This window comes from Rousettus aegyptiacus, unplaced genomic scaffold (genome assembly GCF_014176215.1).
Source record: "Rousettus aegyptiacus isolate mRouAeg1 unplaced genomic scaffold, mRouAeg1.p scaffold_m13_p_2, whole genome shotgun sequence".
NCBI classification, from domain to species: domain Eukaryota; kingdom Metazoa; phylum Chordata; class Mammalia; order Chiroptera; family Pteropodidae; genus Rousettus; species Rousettus aegyptiacus.
Genome location: NW_023416295.1, coordinates 152,832,914 through 152,860,280, shown reverse-complemented (window position 1 = coordinate 152,860,280; position 27,367 = coordinate 152,832,914). Strand labels below are relative to the sequence as shown.

At 36.9% G+C, this 27,367-nt stretch overlaps 1 protein-coding gene across 1 annotated transcript; it reads left to right on the top strand.

The window, feature by feature from the left end:
- Positions 1 to 274: 274 nt before the first annotated feature.
- On the top strand, positions 275 to 18,395 carry CREBL2 (cAMP responsive element binding protein like 2). Its single transcript, XM_016156387.2, has 4 exons — positions 275 to 478; positions 11,779 to 11,976; positions 13,150 to 13,294; positions 15,325 to 18,395. The coding sequence occupies exons 1-4, from the start codon at positions 464 to 466 to the stop codon at positions 15,327 to 15,329; spliced, it is 363 nt and encodes a 120-aa protein (XP_016011873.1). The 5' UTR covers positions 275 to 463; the 3' UTR covers positions 15,330 to 18,395.
- The last annotated feature ends 8,972 nt before the right edge of the window (positions 18,396 to 27,367 follow it).

Genomic DNA, 27,367 nt, shown 5'->3' with positions numbered 1-27,367 from the left:
CAGAAGGAAAACACGCTTGGCAGAGGCTGTGTGGACATTGTAGTTTTCTTTCTAGGCAGCCGTGCGCAGACTGCGGTAAGGACAACTACAATCCCCAGAAGACCGCGGTGCTACGGCAGGCTGAAGGGGTCATTCCGCGTGCAGCACTCCCGCTCGCCCGCTCGGCCTGCCGCTCTCCAGGGTGTCTGTAAACACATCCAGACTGTCATGGAGGGGGAGGAGGAGGCGACGGCGGCGCAGGGAGGCGTTTTGGGCCGCCTCCAGGGTCCGCTCTGCCATTCCTGAACTGATCCCTAGTCCCCGTGACTGTGGCATCAGGGAAGCGAACTGTTAGGCGAAAGGAGGAGGCACTCAGAACCATATCCCCTTCTTCCCCCGGGGCGGGGGCCGGGCCGGGCCAGGCCGGCGAAGCCGGGGAGGGAAGGGGGAGGGAGGGCCTGGCCAGGCCGGCCTGTCTGCCGAGATGGATGACAGTAAGGTAAGTCCTGTGGTTTGCACGCGCAGCTGCTGCCGTCGCCTGCTTGTCGCTAAGTGCTAGTCCTGCCGCTGAGTCTCAGCTTGGTAGACCATGCCAACACCCAAGACACACCTGTCATAGACATCCCTGCGCCTCCAGTTATTGCCCCGTGGTACCCAGTCAAGAATTTAGGGAACAGTGAGTGGGGCTCCGTTTTTCCAGAAAGGGCCCACTCCCCTGGAAGAATTCACTCCCAGGGCAAGCCTGTTTTTCAGCTTTTTCCGGTAGTGCAAACCCTAATCCTTGACTCGCCTACCGAGATAAGTGAAGAAATTACTCCGCTTTTCCTTTTTGCCTTCCCTTGCCTCCTCCCAGCCTTTCTCCAGTTTGGAGGTCTTAACTAGGCCACCCTGAACCAGCCCTGTTCCCCTTGACGGTTCCTCTTTCTTCTCTCTGGCTCCCTTACTCAATGCCCCATTCATATAATCAGTTCACTCCCCCTCTGAGCTATTTTCCTGTGGTTGGTTGGAATACTCTGCTAAGCTCCTGTTGCTATTCGTCCAGAGTCTGCAATCTAACCTCCTCCAGAAAACCTTCTCTAAGAAAAGTAGTCAATTCTTTCTTGTTCATCTATCTTAATATCCCATCACAACCCCTCTTTCCCTATACAAATCACTTATCCATATGTTTATAAGATAACAGTGTTCATTACTGGTTAATTTATGTAGTTTATATATGTATAACCTATTCTGTCTTTATGTCTATCCACATTAGTGTTGTCTAGTTTTCATGAATATAGGGATGGTCAGTTTATAACTCATCAGACTTCTAGAATTTTCCAATTTTTGAAGTAGAAATCACTCCTTCCCTATGCTTTTAGGCAGTCTTTCCACAATCTCTGGCATGCTGCTTCAGATAGCTTTTTTCTTTGTTTGGGTGCCCTTTTCCCCTCCAGGTAACCAGTAACACTTTGCTGCTGTCAAGTTTTGTTTCATCTTCGGAGAGATTGAAAAGATTTCCAGCTTCTCAGCACCGCTTGTGCTAACCTACATTATCTCTTCTTCCTGTTCCTGCAGAAGGCTCTGAGAAAAGTGATAGACAGAAGGGAAAGCCCAACACGGTACTCTGGAATTGGAACAGGTTGCTTGTGAAGTAGCAAACCCAAATAAGAAATGGTATTTCTGTGATAGAAAGAGGTAGTTCTTAAAGTTTTCCAGAAAAATCAGAAAATTTTTTCTAAAAGTCTTTGCTACCTCCCTTATCTTTCAATGTTAATTTCGAAGTTAAATCCTAATACTGTCTCTGTTATCTTTTATAATGTTATGGCTGTTTAAGGATGCTAAAATAACATATTCTTAATTTCCTCAATTTGAGACTCACATCTATTCCATATAATTTTCAGTTGTTTCATTTTCACACCTTTGAAACAATAACTTTTTTGAAGTCTTCAATAATCTCAAATAAGTCCAAGAAAAATACATAGGATTTTGAGTTATTATGCTTACCTATAAAATCACATAGGAGTTATTTCTAACACTAGCAAACTGTAGTGGCGGGAGGGTGTAAAATTTTATTGTTTGCCTAAAAGAGTGAAGTTAAATTTAGGGGGTAGACTGTCTGTACCTTACTTTTATAAGGTTCACTGTTATACAAAATAAATTCAGTTGTCATTCTTTATTCTTTGTTTTTAAGAGAGAATTTAGAAACCAGAAGTTTCTTAAGTCTTTAGTATAATGGAAAAGAAAATCCATTTCAGTCTCTGGATGAATAGTACCTCTGTGAATCCACTACTTTCACTTTGACAACGTGTCATAATTTTCGATGAGTAATATTAAAACACATGTACAGCAAGACTGGAGTGCTTTCAGGAGTAAGGCAGTGTGAAACTGCCCTTAAATAAGGCTTTGGCAGCTCTCAGTCTTTTCTTTTTCTGTGCTCTAGTTGTCAGTCCTCCTAGTATATATATACATACTCCCACATAAAACATTTTTTCTTCATATCACGTATGAGTGATAGTCTCTCAGGTTCCATTTTCCCCTGCCTAAGGGAAGGTATGGGTTGGGCTGGGAAGTATGGCAGCTGTGCTAGTGAGAGCACAAAGGATGACAAATGCTGACAGCAACAGGTAGAGGATGAAGTGGACAGGAGCAGCAGTTATAGAGAAGCAATATTTGAATGATCAGGTCAAGAAAGAGATGATGATGATGCGAGGACCTTTCTTTAAAAAGATGGTGTATTCTGAGTTTTCATCAGTGGCTATGACTGAGTTTGCCAAGAGCTCTCCACATTCCGCCTTCTAACTTCCCAGAGTTAACAGCATGACAGCTTTGCCTCCTAAGCATCTAGCAATGTGCCTGGTACAGAATAGAGTACTAGTTAACAGTGATTGAATTGAATTGGAACAGAGTGGCATCAAGGAGAGTGCCTAGGCTTTATTAATCAATGTGATCCATTGAGCAGCCAGCTAGAGTATACAGATGATAGCAAATGAGAAAAATAAGGCAAGAAATATATTAGACATCCAAAAGTCAGGGCTTGGGAAAGTGGTAAGTAGAAGAATTCAAATACTAAGTAGACCTCTACTAGGCTATTTGGGAAGGAACCAATCTTGGCTGTTATTTAACCTTTCTGAACTTCCACTTTATCTGTTTAATAGTCAATACCTTCTTCATGGGCTTTGTTGAGGATTAGAGATAATGCATATAAAGCATCAAGTACATCTAACACATAGTAGGCACTCAAAAAAAAGTTATTATTATATTACCTAGCAGTGAATTTCTTTGTCTTTAGCAAAGTACAGTAGGCACCAGTGATCATTTTAGTAATTCTTAAGTGTGTGCTGTGCATAATAGTTGCAGCTCTGTTTATACCTACACTACCCTTTGCTTCTAACAATGCCCCAAAATGGGGCAGGGTAAATGGGATGGGACATGAAATGAACTTAAGCTGTGTCCTTAACTGTCAGAAAGGTAGTCTCCTGAACCCACCTGCATGCCCACCACTAGGAAAAAGTACTTGTTCTTATGAAAGCCTTTCTTCTTGACCTGCATTCAATTACAAAGAAAATCGAAATGTGTTATTTTCAGAGGCTTTAATCATAGACAGAGGGTTCTGATTTTATATTTGACTTATGTTTATGGAATGAACAAATGAGTAAATTGAAATATCCTACAGCAGTGTGTTCCTGCCACAGACTACAAGCTGGTAAAAGACCACTATACTTTATTGCCCAGCCTGATAGTTTAGGGCATCAAGTTCCAGTTGAAGGACTTATGAGAGAATGGGCCAGCTGCTGGCCATAATATGCTAATATGGGCTGTAATTCTCTTCCAGACTTCCTTTCCACCTTCACTACATATGATTATCTGAAAATGAGGTTTCTTACACCTTCCTTACCCCTTAGGTAAGAAGACAAGGTCTTCTACATTCAGTTCTGAGTGGTGCTGGTTCTTGCAAAAATTTTAAATTGACCAAAAAAATCTCTTACATTCCCAGACCTGTCCTTTGGTCCCTGAAGTCCCTTCTATTGGCCCCTTAGCCATCCTATGCTACAGTTGAGCTACCCTCCTTGAGGAGTGCCACAAAGCTCAGATATTTTCTGCTTTTTCTGTCCTTCTCCTTTATCAATGCTTTCCACAAGACAGAAGAGCCAGCTCATCTGCTAAATAGATCTCTGACAGTAGATGTTGTTTTAATGTGCTTTCCTTTCTTACCTAGGTTATATGCACTTTTTAACTAGGGTACCTCTGCAGATAGTTTAGCTCTAAGGAGTAACTTTAATACTACAAAAACCAGTTGAAGTTTAAATAACCTTATTCAGAATGTTTTGCTCTTTGTTTTCAGAAGTTTGTTTATTTATCCATTAATTCATTAAACATTTGTTTGAAATCTAATATGAACCAGGCATTGTGTTAGACAGTAGAGATACAAAGATAAATAAGAATTTATACCTATTCTCAGGAACTTACATTTCAGTGGACTAGGCAGACACAGAAAAATAATTACAGTATAGTGAAGTAAGAAATAAGAGTAATAGAGGCAAAGTGGTTTTAGCAGCATTAAGAATGGATGCCTGACTGGATGTGTCAGACATGGGCTTACACAGTTGGAATAAATCTAAGGAAGAAGAGGAGTCTCCTAGAAAATGGGAAGGAGGGAATATCCTGTACTAAAGCATATTGCACCAGAAAATAAGTATTTTGGTACAAGCTAAAGCAGGAATTGACCAATTTTCTGTAAGGAGCCAGATAGTAAATATTTGTAAATCATGTGATCTCTGTTGCAATTACTCAACTCTGCCCTTGTAGCAGGAACACAGCCATAGGTAGAATGTAATGAATGGGTGTGGCTCTGTTTCACTAAAACTTAATTTACCAGGATAGGCAATAGGCAGGAGGCAATAGGTTTTGGCTTGCCAGCAGTGCTGCACTTGGTTAACCCCTGAGCTACAGCATAAGGCACACGTAGAGGTGTAGGCAGGGATAAGGATAGAAAGATGATCAGGGATCATGATATGCCTGGCAAGTAAAGCTAAGAAAGTTGGGTTAGTATTTTTCAAAGTGTAGAATAAAGAAGACAACTGCTCAGACTCCTTGGGAATGGGGCCTGGGAATTTGAATAGGCTCCCCAGTTGAGCGGCTGGCTCATACGCTTACTAAAAACAAAGGCCGTAGATGTTGGGGTGGCTGGCATTGAAGGATTTTAAAGCAGAGATGACAGTATCAGATTTGTGTTTTCAAAGAAGAATGCTAATGGCTATATGGGGAATGGATTAGGGAGGGTAAAGATATAGGAACGGGACAAGATTAGAGGCAGATGGTCCAATTAGGAAAGAACATGAATTTTGGCATATAACCAGAGTTCAGATCTCATTCCTACTACTTTGAAGCTATTATGATTTTGGACAGATTATTTCATCTCTTCAGAACTGAATTTCTTCACCTATAAATTGGGTGTGTTAATAAAACCTTACCGAGTTATTGCAAGAATTAAATGTACGATATATGTGAGTCAATAGCAAAGGAACTTAGTACATAATGGGTTCTCAATAAATGCTAGTCCTTTCTGACTCCTCACTAGCTTGGTTAGATTGCTCAGAAGAAAGTCCTGAGCTAAAGACCACAGTGCAGGCTGTGGTTGACGCAGCATGCATAAAATCCTCCAAGGATGCAGATTTTGGATAGAAGAGAGAGCTGAAGAGACTGAACCCTGAAAAATGCTGAAATGACCTTAAGAAAGGAGTAGTACTCAGCAAAATAAACTGAAAAGGCGAGGTTAGTGATATTGGAAGACAGGCAAAAAGGGGCTGTTATACCATCTAAGGGCGAAGAGAATTTCAAGGGGGTGGGGGGGAACATGGTCTACAATATGAGATGCTACCAAAAAAAAATAGTAAAGTAAGTTAATGAAAAAGTATATCCATTGGACTTAGAAAACAGATCGTTTGTGAACCTAGCAAGAGAGATTTCAATGGCAAGATAGGGCAGAAGCCAGAATGTGGCATTGGGGAAGTAAAAAGGTGGATGGGAAAGGAGCAAAGATAGTTAAGTATAGAGCACTCTTACAGAGTCAGTTTACAACAGTTTAGGCATTGATAGATATAGGTAGTATTAGCTTCAAACAATAATAGCTGGGTGGGCATAGGGATTGGGAGAGGCTGGAGTTAACTCAGTTTGGTGATGCTTCCTTTATCCTTTTCTTCTGTTGATTAGAAAAACTGGCAGAAAGGTTAGCAACAGGAAGATGTGATTAGTCATTCTCTCTTTCTGAAGATCTGGTAAATCGGAGAAAAAGCCTAACCCACAGCTGTGAAGGAAGTTATGGGAGCCTTACCACCACATGAAAATGCAGCTACTTGTTTTGTTTTTTCTTTAAAGCGGTGAAGAGCAATGTCTAGGCACATTCATATCTGTCTTATTTTTCTTTAATTAACTGGAGAAAACTTTTTATTTTATGTGTTTAAAAGAAAAGTGAAACAGGGCCCTTCTACTGTTTTCCTTTTTAGCTGGCGCTGATGCTACCACTTCACGTAAATGCAGTAATTCTCTTAGACTTAACAATGTGAAACTTTTATGAGTTGCCTTAAGAATTAGAGCATTAGAATGTAAATAAGTACAAAAAGGGTGGTAAAATAAAAAGAGTCCTTAATTGTTTTTTCAGATTTTATATCCCTTATGAGGGAGCTTTTTTATTAAAAAAAATAAATAAATAAATAAACACTACTAATGTAAGTTGTTAGTAGTAGTATCATATTAAATGAACTTTAAATATTGCTGATATTTTTGGATTTATTCAGTTATCAGTCTTTTTAATAAATGCCTCTTAAATGCCTGGCTCTGGGCTGGATACAAAGGGGATTACAGAAGTAGTAGAAAACATAGCATCTGTGCCTAAGGGACCTGCACTACTAGAAGAGATAGAACTTAAATCTGGGAAGCCACTAAAAAACAATATAACATATAAACTCAGTGTGATATTAACTATGTTCCAGAAATTTGGAAAAGAAAAACGATGGGCAGAGGGTGATTGTCAGAGCTTCAAAAAAAGAGGGCTAGAGCCGATCCAAAACAAAGAAAGCATAATATTTACCATTTCAGATGGTCAGGGGAGAGAGAGGGAGCACTTAGAGAAATGAGAGTAGGTAAGAATGCATGGGATAGTGTGAGGCCTCTAAGGAGGATGGCCTGACTGGATATGGGGGCTGCCAGTTGGGAATAACAAAAAATACTGACTGGGTGAGAGGAAGTCTGGGTGTAGTGGGCTGAATGCTGGTCCCTAAAAAGATATATCCATGTCTTAATCCCTGGAACCTATAAATATTATTTATATAGTAAAAGAGTGAATATATATGGTAAAGTACTATGATTAAGTTAAAGATTTTGGGAGGAAGAATTTACCTTGGATTATCTGGATGGGCCCTAAATCCAATGACACGTCCTCATAAGGATGAGACAGAAGGAAATTTGACAGATGTGGAGGCAGTGAAACCACAGAGGCAGAGATTGGGTGAACGTGGCCACAAATCAAGGAATGCTGACAGCCAGAAGCAGGAAGAGGTGAAGAATGGATTCTACCGTAGGGCCTCTAGAGGGAGTGCAGCCCTGCCAAACTTCTGGCCTCCAAAACAGAAAGAATAAATTTCTATTGTTTTAAGCCACCAAGTTTGTGGTAATTGTTATAGCAGCCACAGGAAATTAATATACTGGATATGGTGACTTAGTAACCAGTACTGAGCCAGAGGTGTTCTCTTGAGCTTGAGAGTGACATGGCCAAAGGGCCATTAAAGTTTATTCTTTCTATAATGATTAGGTATTACTTTTCTACAATGAAAAAATATATACGAAAGTTATCGTAATAAGCTGAAAGGAAAGGTTCTTTTGGCAGCTTTTTGCAAGATGGATCAACTATAGAAGTAGGGGTGGAAAAAGGGAAAAGGTAGGGAGACCCATTGGGAACTTATTGTAATAATGTGGGTAGGGCCCTGACTAATAGAGAGGAAGAGCCAAATCAGAGATTTTATAAAGGAATAAATTGGCATGACTTGTGAGTGGGCATGGAGAGTCATAATGGTTGAGGGAGATTTCAAGGAAGCATAAAAAGAAAAAGTCTATTACTTTATCTCCTCACCACTTCCCTCCATCAAGTTCCTAATGCCACAGTGAGTTGGGTTAAATAAATGACTATATAGCATTAATATAGCAATACATATAAAGCACCTGTCAGTTTTAGAGCCTTTTCAGGAATTATATGTTCAGGTTAATGAGTCTTACCTAGGAACCTAGAGAGGAACAGTCATGCTTGATGATAGTTACCTTGTGACAAGTTGCTATGATGCAAATCAGGGGGCTTGGGTTCTAGACCCTGCTGTGACATTGAAAATCTCTGAACTAAAATTTTGTCATCTATGAAATAAAGAGATCACTATGCATCTCTCTCTCTCCCTCCCTCTCTCCCTCCATGTGTGTGTGTGTGTGTTCATCACCAGCAGCACTCCTGTATATACTGATATTCTGCCCTTTATAACATTATTTCATATCTGCTGTGTTTCATGAGTCTAAATATATTATATTAATATTCCTAGAGTTTTATAGTGTTTGGAGCATAGTAGGTTTTTGATAAATGTTTGTTGAATAAAGGAATTAATTTTCACCCTCTTTACCTGAAAAAGGTGAGGATCATAGGGTTGACCTCACCTGAAGTGGTGTGAAATTACGAGACAACATGTAGAGTGCCTAACTGAAGGCCTAGTTCATTGTGAGTGCTCCCGCCCGGAATTTAAGTTTTTGTTGTTTGTTCCTAAAAAGCTAGAAGTACATTGATCCAAGAACCTTCGGAATACGATTTAATCCGCACACCTCATTTTAAAGAAGCCCATAAAGGGCATGCAACTACAATCATGTCTCTTTCTGCAGAAGTTAAGCCTGTTGACTGGGAAGCCTGTGCCATCCACACTCGGGCCTTTGAAGACTGGTTTCTGTTCTTTCTCTATAATGGTTAAATTTAGAATTATGAGGAACTCCCACTTGGCTAAATCCACTAGTTTTGTCTTAATTCTCAGTCTTTTTAAACACATTAATTATAAAATTTTTCAATCTTAAAATACACAGATGAGAAAAAAGCTTCCTCACAGAAAAAACAGGAGAGAGCAAAAGGGCAATGTAGTTATCACTGAGTTTGTAAAAATTTTATGAAACATTAGTAAGAATGATTTTTGACCCAGAGATATATAAGGAATTTATGAGGTTGGTTTCGGTCATTTCTGGTTCTTAGTTTCTAATTAACTTCCCCTATCCCCCAACCTTTATGGCTTATGAAATATATAAAATTCAGTTGTTAACACTATAGTTGGCAACTAATATAGTATAATACCTTTTTCTTTACAAAGTGCTCTCATACATTATGGTACTTAAAATTTATGATAATTCTGTGATGTATTTGACTCTCTTGAAAACTGGTACGCTAATCAGATTTCAGCTGGCAACCAAAAAACAAAAATTCAGTCTATTACTGAAGAAAAATTAAGCTAAAAATTAAGTGGTGGTTATGTAGTTTTAAATGTAATTTTACAGTAGTTGACATAAAGTATAGGAACCCTGGATTCATTTACTATGCCTATCTAATTTTTAAAAGGAATAAAATAGTCCCAGTATAAATATTTTGCTACCATGAAAACTAAATAAAGAATTATAACTTTTGTTTGATTTTTATGACTGCTAGGTTTGTTTCAAAAAATCAATCAAGTCTATGAATAACCCTGTGTTCTCTTGCTGGCTTCTCAAAGACAGCCACTCCTGAATTAATTAAAACTAACGATATATGAGGTATTGGATTATAGTGTTATGTGATGACCCATTTTACTATGTAAAGAATAGATGTGATTACCATTTATTTCACTATAGACATGAGTTTATGCTGTAAATATGTTGCTTTTAAAAAACCATAACAATAGCAAATACACTTTGTTTTAATGTAGGGTGATTTCAAAATATTTTATTAAAATTGTGCACTCGATGCGATAAAAGTGTAATTTAAAATTTAGCCTGTAGTAATATTTGAATCAGCTAGTCATCCTGCACTACTAATCAAATATTTTGACTCTGAGGAAAAGTTTCTTGAAATGTATATTATTATATTGGAATAAAGACATGATGATGCAGAATAGAAAAGCTTTAAAAGACCAATTTTTGAAAAGTTGAAACTAATTTGGGAGTAGTACTAAAGCAGCTAGCTAAGATGGTGGCAGAAAGGAAAGATTTTTTTTTCTAAAGCCGCAGAGTATTCAATTTCATTTTAGAGCCATCTGATAAAATGCTAGATACAATGGTTAGCCATCATGTTATGACACAGGGTCTGGTAAATGTGGCTGATCCACATTTAAAGTGTGGTTTTCTTGACCTAAAAATTATACTTACTAATTATCTTATCTTTGTAGGGTACTGGGCATTGTTGGTGTATGATATTAATAATGATTTCAAACAAACAAATCAGAGTCTCTATATCCAAATGAATATTGATCCTTTGAATTTTGTTACCTGAGGTTTCTACATTTATTCTAATGATTTGCCAGTGTCTCAGTTTTGCATCTTCTCTTTTAAAATTGCCTTTAAAGCCTCAGCAACATTCCCTGCAGTATACTAAAGTTAGGACATTTTTATTCTCTGAGGGTAATTTTCAGAAAGAACGGGACATAATTCATAACCTCATCAGATAAACAAAGTGGATAACCACTTGGAGAATTTAAAGACAAATGTATTACACTAAAAAAATATGCTCTAAAGGCATATTATATTGTGACTTTTAAGAAACCGGCCCCAAAAGCACTTTCCAAAAAAGCTTGTTCGTTGGAATAAATGAAGCCCTCTCAAGGTGACTGCTTTAAAGAAAACTTATTTGATGTATAAGTTCAGGTTTATGTATTTTAAAATTCATCGTCATTTTTACTTCGTAGTTACATTTTGTATAAGAACTTGGGGAGGTTCCAAAGCTAAACAATGAAGATTAAATTACTTTTTCAGTCATGAAAAAATTGTGCCTATACAGGTAAATGAGTAACATGGATATTGAGAGGATGTCTTATGACACCGGTGGGAGCAGGTAGAAATCTCCTGAGACTGACTAGGGTTATAATTATAGGCTTCTAAAGGCAGGTGAGAGTTATCCTGAAGATTTCAGGGACTTCCTGTGTGTTCCTTTGAGCCCAACAAATTTGCAGAGGGAATTTATAGCCACATTGTTTAAGATACATATTTGTTTTTACATATACATAATTTTATATACAAATTTTATGTTTTTTCTAATTATAAACATTTGAAAACCATTTACAAGTATAGGTGAGGAAAAACTATTTATAATCACACCTATCAGAGAAATCCTTATTGACCTTTTGTTAACATTCTTTCTTCTATATGTTGTTTTATGATGTTGAGAATATGCCAAACATAAAGTTTTGAATATTGGGGGTTTTTTTACTTATTTTCTCAAGTCAATAAAAGTTCTTTGTGAACAAAATATTTAGTGGCAATCTTTTAATTTACTCAGTTACATGTGGTTTATAAAGTTTACTGTTAAACTATTTAAAGCTTATTATTGAAGAAATAATGAAAATTTATATTATTTCTCTCACATTCATAGTATCAAAAGTATCAGAAAAAATAATGAAGCAAAGACTCATAAGGCATTTGATGGGATTATGCTTTTTGAGTTCCACAGGCTTCATTTATTTATTATTTGTAAATGTTTTCCTTGTTAATATGTAGTCATAATCACTTTCCTAGACACAGAATTAAGAGAAAAAAAATTATTTATTCTCTCTCTTGCTGAAGGTGGTTGGAGGCAAAGTAAAGAAGCCCGGCAAACGTGGTCGGAAGCCAGCCAAGATTGATTTGAAGGCAAAACTTGAGAGGAGCCGGCAGAGTGCAAGAGAATGCCGAGCCAGAAAGAAACTGAGATACCAGTATTTGGAAGAGTTGGTATCCAGTCGGGAAAGAGCCATATGTGCCCTGAGAGAGGAACTGGAAATGGTAAGAAAGTCTGTCAACATAACACATGAAAAAAATCAACCTAAGCATGGCAAAGAAACATACATTAAAACATGAAGATATCAATTTTCACTTATCCAGTTGACAGGCATGGGAAAGAATATTCATTGGTTAGCCAGGATGTAAGCACGTAAGCATTTTTGTATACTGATGGTGGGAGTAGAATATGCATGAATATGTCATTAAGGGATTATTTACCAAAAAAAAAAAAAAATGGAAAATAACAAACGTATGACATTAGAGTATTGGTTAAATAAATTAAACTACATTCATATATTGAACTACTTTACAGCCAGTGAAAAAACACAATGCACATATGTATATACTTACTGATGTAGAAAGATATTTACAACATGTTACTAGGTTGAAAAAGCAATATAAAAATATATAACAACATGTATAGTGTGATAGCATTTGTGTTTAAACATATTTATTTGACATGTTTTATTCATTCATTTGTATTTTGGGTAGTAACTATAGAAATTAAAACTCCATTACTGTGAGCTCAGGGGAGGAGGTGACAGGTTGGAGAAAAGAGAGGTAACACATGATCATTACAAAACTGAGATGGGCTACCTCACTTTTTAGAAGGTAAGAAAATAAGGTTGGGGCATGAAGAGAGTTCAGATATACACTATTTAGCAGAATTTAAAAATATATTGAATTCAACTTATGCTTTAAATTATTTCTCACCTGCAACATAAGCCACTTGAGGCATAATTTTAAGACTGATTAATCTTTGTATGCCCCAGAAGTCCATTGTACGCACTCTAGTAGAAAGTAGATGTTAAGTGAATGTTTATGAAAGAGAAAGGAATTGCAGAGTTACTTATTTTAGGAGTAAAACTAATGTGACCATTAGCAAAAAGAGATGAATTCTAGTTAGCGGCACACTGTAAGGAGATGTTCTTTTAACCAGAGGGGCATTTTTAATTTGAGCAATACTCCAGTATATCACAAGAAGATTCAACAGCAATTTTTCACCCTCTTCTGAAAGATGGCAGGCCTTTTACATGTCTTAGATTTTAAATAGGAAATACAATGGAGAGTAGAATTTCCAGCAGCCAACTTGATCTCTAGGTATGGGAGTTCTTTTGTCTAGCATTTCTACCAGTGGTCCCTGAATTTTACGAAAATATATTTTACATATTTCAGTACAAGCAGTGGTGCATGGCAATGGACCAAGGAAAAATCCCTTCTGAAATAAAGGCTCTACTAACTGGAGAGGAGCAGAGCAAATCTCAGCAGAACTCAAGCAGGCACACGAAAGCTGGGAAAACAGACGCTAATAGCAATTCCTGTGAGTACCATATGCAGGGAGTTTATATGTACAGGAGTGTCCTCAGGTAGGATTTCTGTTGACCACTTTCCTCCATATGTCTTTTTTCCCCCTCTGTCTGTCTTTAAATAAATAAAATGTTGATGTCATTTGTAATATACTAATAAGCAAGTGAAATGATGTTAGATTCTGAATATTGAAATGCATTTTACATGGGGTCTATAAAGAGAAACCGATAAATTTATGGAAATTTTTGTATTCAGGAGACCTAGTCCATAAAGGGAGTGTTCCATTCTAGTTATTATTAATAATATTCTTTTTATTTATATTTTGGTTTATAGCTTACAAAATATTTTCACTTAAATCTTAAGTATTTCCTGCAATAATTGTGTTAAGGAATTATCCTTTTTAATTTATAGATGAAGAAATAGCAGAGGGGCTAGGTAAGGTGCCCAAGGTCAATACAGCTATAATGGTAGAACCTGTCCTCACCTTTAGGCTCTATCTAGTACAGTAGCCCATCATCACTTTAATTAAAAATAAAGAAAATTTTAATTGAATAATTCAGGGGCATTTATTACATTTGCAATGTTGTACAATCACTACCTCTATCTAGTTGCAAAACATTTCATCACCCCAAAAGAAAACCCCAAACTCATAAGCAGTTTTTGCTATCACCCCTCTTCTAGCTCCTGACAACCACAAATCTGCTTCGCGTCTCTATAGATTTACCTAATCTGGATATTTCATATAAAGAATCAGAGTATGTGACTTTTTGTGTCTGCTTCTTTCACCTAGAATAATATTTTCAAGGTTTATCTGCATTGTGGCATGTATCAGTACTTCATTCCATTTTATAACTGTATACTATATTCTATTGTATATGCATTCCACAGTTTGTTTATCCATTAATCCATTGATGGATATTTGTTTCTACCTTTTGACTGTTTACAGGAGTGCTATGAATATGCATGTACGAGTGTGTATTTGAGAACTTTTCAATTCATTTGAATATATACCTAGAAGTGGAATTGCTGCGTAATGTGGTAATTCTATATTTAACTTTTAGAGGAACCACAGACTGTTTCCTCAGTGGCTGAAATATTTTACATTCCCACCAGCAATCTGAAGCTTCCCATTTCTCTACATCTTACCAACACTTTATTTTTCATTTTTAAAAACTATAGCCTTCCTAATGGGTGTGAAGTAGTATCTAATTGTGGTTTTGATGTGCTTTTTGCAAATGATTGATGACGTTAAGCATCTTTTCATGTGTTTGTTGTCCATGTGTATATCTTCATTGAAGAAATGTCTGCTTAAGTCTTTTGCCCATGTTTTGAGTTGTTGTTCATTTTGTTGTTGAGTTGTAAGAGTTCTTTATATATTCTGGATTCTAGACCTTTATCAGATATATGATTTTCAGATATTTCTCCCATTGTGTAGGTCATATTCTCACTTTCTTGATAATGTTCTTTGGTGCACAAAACATTTTTATTTTCATGAAGTATAGTTTATTTATTTTTCTTTTGTTGTTCACGCCTTGGGTGTCATATCTAACAATCCAATGCCAAATCCACAGTCATGAAAATTTATTTTATTTTTTTTCTAACAGTTTTATAGTTTTAGATCATATTTAGGTCATTGATCCATTTTGAGTTTCTATATGGTATGACTTAGGGGTCCAGCTTAATTCTTTTGCATGTGACTATCCAGTTATCCTAGCATCATTTATAAAGAGACTATAAAGATATTAGAATGAAGATGTCATGTATTGATTTCTTCATTATTGTGATCGCTTTTGGAGCACTTGAAATAGTTATAGGGAAGTGTTACAAATTTTGTATCTTTTAAAACAATTTATAAAATTGAAAGATTGGCTTTTCAATAACTTTTATAGAAGAGGTAACAGTTGCCTTAATCTAAATTGAATTAAGGAGAAAAAGCCAAATCAGCTCAGTTTTCTTTCAGTCTGTATTTTAAAAATAGTATATACCAAACTTCATTAACCTTAGAAACATTCTTACCTTGGTAACTTTGATTTATTTTTTCAGGGTGAAGATCACATAAAATGATGAGTCAGTGATCGAAGCCAACATCCTGATTACTATGGAGGATGAATAGGCAAGATTGTACCTCTTGGCTCCATTTACTACCTACTACTCAGTAGTCATCTCTGTAAATCTGCAGTTTCTACCAAAATGTGTGATCATAGATCTCAAAGGATTTTGCTTTAACTTTTAACACATAGAAAATTTACAAACATTCAGACCTGTTCTGGTTGGTATTGTCACCCACTGGCATTTAACATATTGCAGTACTTGTAAACACAGAAGTAGAAAAAAATGGGTAAAGATTGTATTTTTGCACCTTAACTCCACATTGCTTTATTGGTTAATTTATATTCTTTCCATGTAATTTGTGTAATCATACGTGTATGTGTGTTTGGGTGTCACCTCCTTTAATGTTTTTGATTGCCCTACAAAGAAACCAAATGGGCTGATTACCGACTGTAAGTTCTTAGCCTTTATGGACCTAATCTTATTTCTTTATATTTACTTGAGTAACGTCTATTTTCTGCATGAACCATGATTTCTCCTGTGAGCCATTCCAGCATAAGCTGTGAATATGTATTAACAAATATGTACATTTCTATTTTTATAATCCCTAACGATATGCCTGTTTTAAATAATGTACATGTTAACAGTGTCCATCAGGAAAGCCCTTAAGACAGCCTCTATTTAAGACTTTGTTGCTGTCTTCTCAAACTATATTTATAAAAGTTTGCTAGGGCCTAATCCATACTTGGAAAATAATTAGTCCAATCTTATTTTTTTAAGCAAGAAATAACCTTTTAGGCATTTCAGCAGCATACATCACCTTGACAACCCAGAGTATATATGTATGTGTTTCTATATTTGTATGTCTATATATGTATGTGGGGAGGGCAGGAGTGAATGTTCATACACATTTCTTTGTGTAGTCAACTAGGAGAATTTTTCTAACAAAAATGGGATGAAATTAGCTGCTGAGATTGAGTTTCTGCCTCACGAGATCTAGAACAAAATGAGGGACAAATTGCTGGTAGATCTGATAACCAGAACACTTAGTTTCTTCCCCTGAGGTGACTTTTCTTATGAATGTGTTCTGAGCCAGAAAGAAACACACTGTGGGTGTGCATCTGATTCAGCCCAGGCTGAGCTCTGGAGTGAAACACTGTAGGCTAGAGTTGTGCACAGCACAAAGCTAGTGGGTCTGGCAGGAGATGCAGAAGGATGGAATAGTTCCTTCCAGTTCCTGTCACAGCTGCATGTACTTTATTTGACCACCAAATGAAGCGATGGTTGAGGAATCAAGCTCGTAGTATGATACACTCAAATAGACCTAGCAATCTTTTGATTTCCCTATTGAGACACTTTATTTATCACTTTCTCTGGAAGTTAAATCAGGAGTTGTGTTCTCTGTTGTTCCTAAATTATAATTGTTTTTAGCTCTAATGAAGCAACTATTTGGCTTCCAAACAAAATATGTTTTGTTATGAAATGACAGTTTTAAGAGGAGGCGTCATAGTTTAGATTGTCTGTGAGGTGGAACATGAGATGGACCACATAGTTTCAGATAACAGGGTACTTTCCTCACTTCTCTTAGGCCATGCATTTGAATGAAGTGCCTCCCCTTAGCCTGAGTTCCTAAAGATCTCTTGTGCTTAGGTTGCAAACTCAGATCTCTAGTCTAGTCCTGTGTGACTACTGATATACCACTAGCCCAGACTGTTGGGTCTCTCTCTGTTTTGTGTTTTGGTGGACTAGGAGCTTAAGAGTATTTAATGTCTTTTTAGGGTCACAAATATAGATAAAAGGTTGTTAATATTCAGGCCTTCAGAAATTAAATGTTTTAAATATAATGTTCAGATTGTAATGGGTATGTTTTGCCATCTGGTCTACTCAAATGTATATTTTTATTTTGCAAAACAACCCAAGGTGTACTCTATGTTGCTTTGTTCAGTACCTTTTAAATTCCCAGAAGAGTTGTTTTCAAAGCAAACATTCCAAAACGAATGTGACTCTTCAATGGAATGTCTCCATTGTGCTTGAAGTATTTCTTCTCCGGTTGTAATTTTAAATTACAGGGTCATTTATTTGAGCTATACCCCCTCCCCTATTATCTTTACAAAAGCAGTGACAGGTAGAGGATATATAATTTTCTGTGAAAGTAAATTACAGTTTGAGTTTATTCCTAAACCTATTTGGTATTTTGGAGTAGATCAACCCAAGAGAAAGTTCCTTGGTTTTAAAAAGGAATATTTTGATTGCATTGAGTATTGTGCTGGCTGCACGCTTTGGCCACCTGAAGCATGTTAATAAATGTCACTGATTAAAACAGCTGGAGCATTTCTTTCCCCATTCCAGTTGAGGAGCAGCATACTAAAACTTAGCCCCTCTCACTTAACCTGTAATGATGGCGTTCAGGCTGAGAGAGAACAGAAGGCGGTGAGAATCAATGAGCTCAGTCTCTCTGTATCAGCGCTGTTCTCTACTCTCTGAGCAGTAGAGTAATATTCTTTTTTGCCCAAAGAAAGCAAGGTAAGGGGAAAATATGTTTGTATATTTAGACCAGTCATAATCTGTCATTAATTTAGCATAGACTTGCTATATATTAGAGCAACCAAATATAATATGGAATAAATTTGACCAGGTCGTTTTAGGATATGATTGAAATTCTTAAATTTTTCTTTCTATTTTATCCAAAATCTTTCTATTCTATTTAAATCAGAATCTATCTTACTGCAGCAAATTCATATCACAGTTTACCAGCTAATTGACAGTATTTATCAGCATCATCATTTAGCATTTTATCTTTGAATTATGATCGAATTGATTTGGCTCATTTCAAAAAGTATAGGTTTAAACCAGACTTGCCTTTAGTTAAAATAGAAAATTTAAAAACATAAATGCTATATTTCACAAGAAATCTTTTGCATATTATCAATTACATATTTTGTTTTAAGAGAGAGAAAGATTACTGTTAAACCACATGGTATTCGGGGGCATTGAAGGGATTTTCCTTTCTTTGAAGATCATTGTACAATTATATTTTTATGAAAAATAAAATATCTTCACCAGAAGTATCTCAAATTGTCTGTTTCCCAATATCGAAATATGTTTGTATAAGAATAGGGTAGTAAAAGTGTCATTTAGGCAGAACTGGTCTTGGATCCATTTTCTAAGTCACCTTGAATTATTTAATATTTTAGCCTGTTTCCTCATCTATAAAAAAAAGGGAGGTTAACTTTTAGAAGAAGGAATTGGTAAGCTAAATAGAAGTTAGGAGAAACTGCTTAAGTAGTAAAGAATTACATTAAATTTAAAGTATTTATGTATGCCTGAGTTTGATTATTGTTAGAATTTAAACCACTAAAGATAAACATTTATTCAATAAGCTGGAATCTAGATATGTAGTGTTGTAGGTTTCACATTTCTAAGTCTTTTTAGCGATACCATTATATTTACCCCTAGAATGGTATATAATTGGAGGCTCTTTTTAGCAATACAGTAGTTCCCCCTCACCCGTGTTTTCACTTCCCAAGGCTTCAGTTACCCTTGGTCAACCACAGCCCGAAAATAGTAAATGGAAAATTCCAGAAATAAATAATTCATAAGTTTTCATTTGTGCAACATTCTGAGTAGCTTGATGATATATCAGGAGCGAGGGGTGGGGGAAGTGCCATCCTGCTCTGTCCTGCCCGTTAGTCACTTAATCGACCCTTTGTCAGTATTTCCACGCTGTATATACTCCTGACCTGTTACTTAGCAGCAGCCATCTAGGTTATCAGATCGACTGTCGTGGTATCGCAGCACTTGTGTTCAAGTAACCCTTATTTTACTTAATAGTGGTCCCAAATTTGCAAGAATTGTGAGGCTGGCAATTCAGATATGCCAAAGAGAAGCCATTAAGTGCTTCTGTTAACTGAAAGATGAAAGCTCTTAATAAAGAAAGGGAGAAAATTATTTCACGGACTCTTTTGTGAAGTTACGAAGAAGGAAAAAGAAATTCATGCTAGTTTTGCTGTTGTACCTCATCAAAAATTATGGCCATCGTGCATGATAAGTGCTGAGTTAAGATGGAAAAGGCATTAAATTTGTGGGTAGGAGGCATGAACAGAAAAGCGTCCTGATCGATAGCAACATGTGCCACCAGAGAGCACTAAGTCTACACCAAGATCACAGCAAGGGATCCTCTGGAACAAGAGACCACATTCACATAACTTTTATTACTGTACATCGTTATAATCATTCTACTTTATTATTAGGCATTGTTCTTAATCTCTTACTGTGCCTAATTTATAAATTAAACATCATAGGTACATATAGGAAAAAACATAGTATATGCAGGATTGGGCACTATCTCCGGTTTTAGGCACCCACTGGGGGGTCTTGGGATGTAACCCCATAGATAAGGGGGTACTGCTATGCAACTACAGTAATTAAAGGACTTAGGTACTGGTTGTCGACCTTAAAAATGAAATGAGGTCTTTAGCCAAAATGAATTTATAAGGGGATGGCAGAGGGATTACAATTCAGGACAAGCAAACTATGGTGAACCATAGGCAAGTCTGAGGAGACAAAGGGAGCGTCAGCTTTTATTAGGTTTTAGGAGGAAACTGGGGAGGGCTGTGGCATTTCTCTGTTGGTTGCAGGCAGTGGGCAGCTTGCTGCTGGGTCAGAAGTAAATCCTCTTTCTTCCTGCAAACTGTGGTGAGCGATACCCTAGGAGACCCCTCCCTTCCTGGCTTTCTGACTCCATTTTGATCTAGGTTTCCTCCGTTCATTTTCACATGGTACATAAACAGATGGGTCAAGTAAACAAAATACACTCCACAAATTGTTGTAAATACAATCAGAAATTTAATATATGACTAAAAATTTACATTTCAAACCACTGGAGGAAAAAATGTATTACTTTTAAAAACTGCTATTGAGACCAGTGGTTAGCCTTATGGAAAAAAATAAGCTCTTCCATTAAAAAACAAAAGAAAACAAAGAAAAAAAAAAACCTCTTTCCTTTGACAAAATTCTAGATGACCAAAGATTTAAACATTCTACAAAGAACCTGAAAATACTGAAATAGGAGAAGTTAAAAAAATCCTAGTGGGGAGGGGTTCGTAGGCAAGACCCACAAGACATAAACCTGACTACACAGAATAAAAATGTCTGTTTGAAAAAAAAATACCATAACAAAGCTTTAAAGACAAATGATAAAAGGGAAAATATCTGCTTCACAATGACAAAAGGCTAATTTTCCTAAAAGGAGCATTGTGTTTTATAGGTGAAAGTGATAGGTTTAGAGAGGGGCACATGATCCAAGTCAGGCCACTCAGAAGCAAGAAGACTCAAATCTGCAACTTCTCTGAGCTCTCTGGGAAGTGAATTTGCTCTTTCCTTCTGGACTTGAAATATGAGAAGCCATAAGGGCTAGCGCTCCTGCCGCATTTGCTCCCACTAAAGCAAGCCAGTGTGTAAGGCAGAGCATGGAAAGAGAACCATCTCTCCCATTACATTGAGTCACAAATTCAGTTATGCCTGAAGCTCTACCTCACAATTCTTAGTTGTGGGAGCCAGTTCATAACTTTTTTTTGCCTAAGCCAATTTAGGGTCTGTCACTTAAGATCAAACAATTCACTACTGATAAAAAATTCACTACTAAAACAGGCAAAAGACATGAAAAAAAATGGCTTTATACATTAAAAAAGTTATCCTCACTAATCAGTAAATAAATGTATATATGTTAAAATAAGATACCTTATATCTATCTGGTGAGGGTCAAGTTAATAAAGGTCGAATTGGTCAGTAAAGGGAAACAGTCATGCTCATGTGTTATTTGTAGGGGTATGAATCCAGCTGCTACTGTGGAGGTACAACCTTTTGGAAGGTAATTTGAATAACATCCATCAAAATACAAATGCACATACACTTTGACCAAGCAACTCCATTTTTACAGATTTATCCATCAGCTATATTAGCCCTTTTGTACAAAGAAATGTATAGGATGTTTATTACAGCATTATCTGTAAAAGCAAAAGACTGGGGAAAAAAATGGCCACTAATAAGGGGACTCATAAATTATATCCTTATAATGGAATACTATGTAGTCATTTAAAAAGAATAATCTGTGGCTACTGTCAAAAAGACAAGAAATAACAAGTGATGGAGAGGATGTGGAGAAAAGGGAACCCTTGTACACTGTTGGTGGTATTATAAATTGGTACAGCCACTATGGAAAGCAGTATGGAGTTTCCTTAAAAGATTAAGAATAGCACAACCATATGATCGAACAACTCCTCTTCTGGGTATTTGAAGAATATGAAAACACTAATTTGTAAAGATAATATATATCCCTAGGTTCATTTGCAGCATTATTTACAATAGCCAAGATACGGAAACAACCTAAGTGTCCATCAATGGATTAATGGATAAGGAAGATGTACATATATACAATAGAATACTACTCAGCCATAAAAAAGATGAAATACTACCATTTGCAATAACATGGATAGACCTTGAGAGTATTATGCTAAGCAAAATAAGAGAGATGGAAAAGGACAAAAATCATATGATTTCATCCATATGTGCAATATAAAACAAAAAAAGTAACAGACAAACTAACAAAACAAAAACTCAAATAGACAACAGGATGGTGGTTACCAGAGGAAGGTGGGTGAGGAGAGAGCGAATGGATAAAAGGGCTCAACTATCTGGTAACAGAAGGAAACGACTTTTGGTGGTGAGCACTCAATAGAGGATATGGATGTCAAGTTGATATCCTGAAATTATACCTGAAATTTATATAATATTATTTACCAATGTTTCCTCAGTAAACTTAATTTAAAAATATTCTGATATGGAAAGATCCATAATACATATCAAGTTAACAAAACAAAGCACCAAATAGTTTGTATATTATGTTCATACCTATATTTTTTTAAAGGGTGTGGAATACACACACACGCACGTGCTTTTATATCCATAGACTATTTCTGGATTGATAAAAAATCATGTAAAAAAAATAAACTAAATAACCTTTACCACTGAAGAAGGGGATTAGGAGACAAGAGGTTTAATGTAAGAGAGTGATCTTTTCACCACATCATTTTGTTGCGGTGGTAGACAGCTTCTAAAATGGCCCCTAATGATCCCTGCCTGGTATAATCCCCACATCTTGGGTGTGGTGTTCTCCTCTTATATAATCGCTTCTCCTTGAGTGTGGGGAGGACTTGTAACTTGCTTCCGACCATTAATAGTGATGGGATGTTAGTTACTTCCATGGTTATGTTACAAAATATAGTGACTTCTGTCTTGCTAACAGACTCTCTCCCTTGACGGCTTTATTAAGCAAGCTGCCATCCTGGAGAGGCCTATGTGGCAAGGAGCTGAGGGTGGCCTCTAGCCAACAGCCAGCAAGGAATTGGCATCCTTGGTACAGTAGCCCTAGATGAACTGAATTCTGACAACAACCAAATGAGCTTGGAAGTATATCCTATCTCAGTTGAACCTTCAGATGAGACTCCAGCCCTGGCTGACACTTTGATTGCAGTCTTGTGAATCAGAGGATCTGGTTAAGCTGTGGCCAGATTCCTGACCCACAGAAATTATGAGATAAAAATTGTGTGTTGTTTTAAGCTGCCAAATTCTGTGGTAATTTGTTATGCAATAGTAGATAACTAATATAGTTGTTTCATTTTTTTCTTAAATATAGATTTCATATTCGATGTATAAAAATAAACTAGTTTAAAATATCTTCCAAAATAACCAAAAAAGAGCAGTAATGACCCACATTCCTTTTTTTTTTTTTTAGACTCCATATTCACAAAGCAACTTCCAAAGTATACTTCGAGGTTCCCAATTATTCCAAACTAGTAAGACTGTAACCTGAATAAGTCATCTAGGCATTCTGGAATATACCCTCTCATAAAGCATAACATTGGCCCTCTGGTTAATATTTCTTCAATCTTTTACGAGGATGATGAAGGAAAGGAGTGTCTACGAGATCAATTCTGGGACAAAGGGGGCCAGTTTGGGATAATCCCACTACAATCATTCGCAGTTCCCTGAGGTCAGGCGATGAATGCCTGTGCAGCCCATCCTGCTGACAACTTTGTTGCCATGGGCTGTGGCTCACTTTCACTTTCCCCAAGCTGTGCTAGCTTATATAAACAAACAAACAGAAACTAAACCGGGAGCTATCATAGATCTCTACCTCCTCTGTTAAATTGAGTTTTAATGTATGGGCTTTTTCGGTTGCAGTTTTCTTCAAACCACAAAACCAATAATTTTCCTAAATGTATGCAGTATTTTCTCCTTCTGTTCTCCAAACAATATACTCATATGTCTTTTTTTTTTAAAGAAAAAAGCCATAAACCATTCTGTTAGTTTAAATTTTCTTCAAAATAAACTTAAAATTTCCTTATGATAGCTGTATTCGTAAGTTTGAGTCTTTGTGTTTCTTCCTCCTTCCACTCCAATTACCAAAAAACTATTTTTTTAACACCCTGACTTTAGTTTCACTAGATTTTACTTAGATTTGTTTCTAGTTATAGTATAACTGAAAATATATAATTGCTCGTTTTAACTGCATAGTTGCCTACAAGTAACTATGAAGAGCAATTTATGTCTCATTGGTTTTCATATTCTACAAGAATGAATAAATTAATAGTCAAAATTGGTTCCTCCCAGAAGTTATCTATATTGTTTAAGCGGAAATCTCATTTGAGAGAGGTATTAAAAACCTGTATCTACTAGAGTAGTACATGGCAATAGGTGCTAAGTAACTTGGAAAAAGGAAAAATTCATTGGGTTAGCAATGACTAAACTAACAACAATAGATAACCTTAACTGAGGGCTTCCTACGTGTTTGGTAATGCACTGAATGATTTACATGGATTTGGGCTATTTTTTTTACTAAAACAATCCTGTAAAGTGGCGTGACGGTTACTCTTACATGTCAATTTAGCTAGGCTATAGTATCTAGTTCTTTATTCAAACACTAATATGAGTGTTGCTCTGAAGATACTTTGTAGATGTGGTTAACGTCTACAATCAGTTGACTTTAAGTAAAGAAGATTATCTTTGATAATATGGGTGGGCCTCATCTAATTGTTTGAAGGCCTTAAGAGTAAAAATGAGGTTTCCCAGAGAAGAAATTCTGCCTGAAGACTGTGGGAACATCAGCTCCTGCCTCCTGGCCTGCTCTATAGATTTCAAACTCAAGACTATAACATCAACTACCTGATTTTCTAACCTGCTGGCCTTTCCTACAGATTCCAGACTAGCCAGCTCCCTCAATCGCATGAACCAATTTCTCAAAATATTATCATCTATCTACCATCAAACTATTTCCTACTGGTTCTGGTTTGTTTTGTTTTGTTTTGTTTTGTTTTGTTTTGTTTTGTTTGACAACCCATATACAGGTGGGCTCTGTTATTTTCCCACTTTAAAAATGAAAAATCTGGGGTTTGAGAACACTTCTCTGGGTAAACAGGTGGTGAGCAGATCCCAGGATTCAACACAGAAGTGGACTCCAGAGCCCTTGAAAAAAAAAAAAACCACCATACTATTTGTGACAAAGGGAAACTTTGCTGGCTGAATCTATCGCTGGAATTGTTTGCATAATTTTTACTAATTTTTAAAGGGTCCATCGGACAGCCCAGAAGTTTAACTGAATCTAGACTGATGAACAGACTATAAATCCATTCTGTTTAGCCATTGTGCTGCCTACCCTTTCTGCCATACGACTCTTCACATCTACTTTAATGCAGTCCAGGTATCTGTGCCATGGTCTTATCTAACAGTACAGTCTCCTTAAAGAGATTCTTCTTTGGAGGATACAGCAGGGAAGCAGAAGAGAGAAGACCCATTCAAAATCTTATAAAGGAGCTTTAATCTATATCTAGTAGGTGTGGGCAAACAGCTAGAACTGCTTTATTGGCTGTCTGCCTGCTGAAAACTAGACCATGTTTTCAAGCTTCCAGACCTACATCACAATCCTGCAACCAGCTACACATGATTTGTCACTGCAGAACCCAGCACTTTTGGGGGGTCATTTTCCTGCAGAACTAAAATCACACATCCGTCAAATTACAAGTGATCCCTAATGTATAACCCTAAGTGTATAACCAATGAGGATTGATAGAGTTTTCAAAGCTATCCATACTTTTAAAGAGGCTACTTCTGAGAAAGAATAGAAAGCTTTTGAACAGAAGTGTTCAGTTGAGCAAAAAGTTCAGAATGGTGTAGATTATATAGCTTACAAAATTAAAGAGGTTCTGAGGAAATGAGATAGGCCGAAAATAAATTTAACTGTCTACTTACCAGGAACACAGGAAAGTTTAATTTTAGGGAGAGTCTAGATTGCACCGTTACGAAAAGGTCCACAAATTCTGAGTCAAATGATAAAAGGAGCAGAAAAGAGAGAGGCCCTTGTAAGCAGGGGTGGCACTACTGACAATTTGGTGGGTTTTTTGAAAATGAGACCATTTGTAAAATGAGTTTAAAATAATATTTTGACTAGTGATTTCAAGTCTGTAAAAGGTATTATTTTGTAATCTCCTCCAATGTTTAGATGCTTTGTGTTTTGAATACACTGATTAATTCGTCAATCTACAGCTGCTTCTAGGTGCTCAGCTATTTTCAGTCTTGTTGCTATGAGATGAGGACTTCTCTGAAATTGCCAGTGTGACAGGCATCATGAAGAGGTGGTGGGCTGTTTACTAGCCACACTGCCACCAAGCGGTCATTCTGCAAAACAGCTCGACAAAGTCAGTTTGTGTTTCCACTGTTCTCTAATTACAGCGCCGTAAGATCATCGCTGTTTCAGATAAATTAGCAGATTAACTGAACAGTGGTGGGGTATTGTTTCTTTTCTTCAAGTTCTTCAGCACACACCTTTTCTCCAATAAATGAATCACACAAGCAGAATGATAAAAAGAATGTTGGACTGGTTGGCAGAAGGCATTTTAGTTTACTTCTAATTTGACCTTTCTTGGTTTTAATTTCCTCTTCTAAGCAATGAGGGGCTTGGCCTAGGTCTCCCAACATCCCTTCTACTCTAAAAGTCTCTAATTCTTTGCTTCTTTTACATGTGGTTCTTACAGAGGGATGGAACCTCAAAGCTGATCCTGGTCAGGTAACTCCAACAGATCTTGGTTATGTTGCTTCAAAGTCAATTTGAGCAGGTAGCAGCAAGGATGGAAGGGTAAAGGGAAGGATTGTGCCCACCAGAAGAGGTAAAACTTCCAACCTCTTTTGGCAAACAATTCTGCTCCCTGATACTTAGTGGAGCCTCACCCTTCCTTCCACCGCCCCCACCGCCCCCCACCCCCCGACTCCCACCCCAGTAAAAATGTCCTTCCTGAAGTGAGAACTCTGGACCAAGGAATCAGCTCCAGGAATCCTGGGTAAACCTTTGATGGAAGGTCCACAGGAAAGCCCAACGGAATAGTATGTGCAGCCTGATTGGAATAATGTTTTTACTGAAGATTAGAAGAAAGGGAGAAATTTGAATTCCACCTCAAAGGATGCATCCTTGTCCCTTCTTCTGACAGTTAATGGGAACCTGGAGCCAGGTAGAACTACTTCTACTTTGAACCCTGCCCCACTCTGTCACCTTTCTTGAACTCCTGTGTGGAGAATCCATGAAGCCAGATTCATGGTGTACATCATTGTGTGCCGGTTAAGGAGACTGGAGTGATTTTCTTATTCTCTCCAAAAGCCTGCCTGCCTGCAACTTAAGTTTGGTTCTTGCCAGGTAAATGTGAGGTCTGATGAATGTTCTTGGGTTGCTGAAACTTATACAAATATTCATCAATCTGGGCACTACATCCAATTTTCTCCAACTTCAGGATCAAGTGAGACAACAGGAATCCTGAACATTAAACTAAACTAAAATACAGTGAAGTATCAACATGCTGAGAGAACATAGCTGAATTTTTATAGGTCATGAGATTTGGGGGCTCCCTCAATTATGATTTGATTAACACTCTTAATTTGTCATTATTTGGGGGATTTTTAAAAAAAACTAGTACTTTCTCTAACAAGAGTTTTT

Coding starts and splice junctions, on each gene's coding strand:
- CREBL2 (XM_016156387.2), top strand. Junction 11,977..13,149: donor TGAGAGAGGAACTGGAAATG/GTAAGAAAGTCT, acceptor TACATATTTCAG/TACAAGCAGTGGTGCATGGC.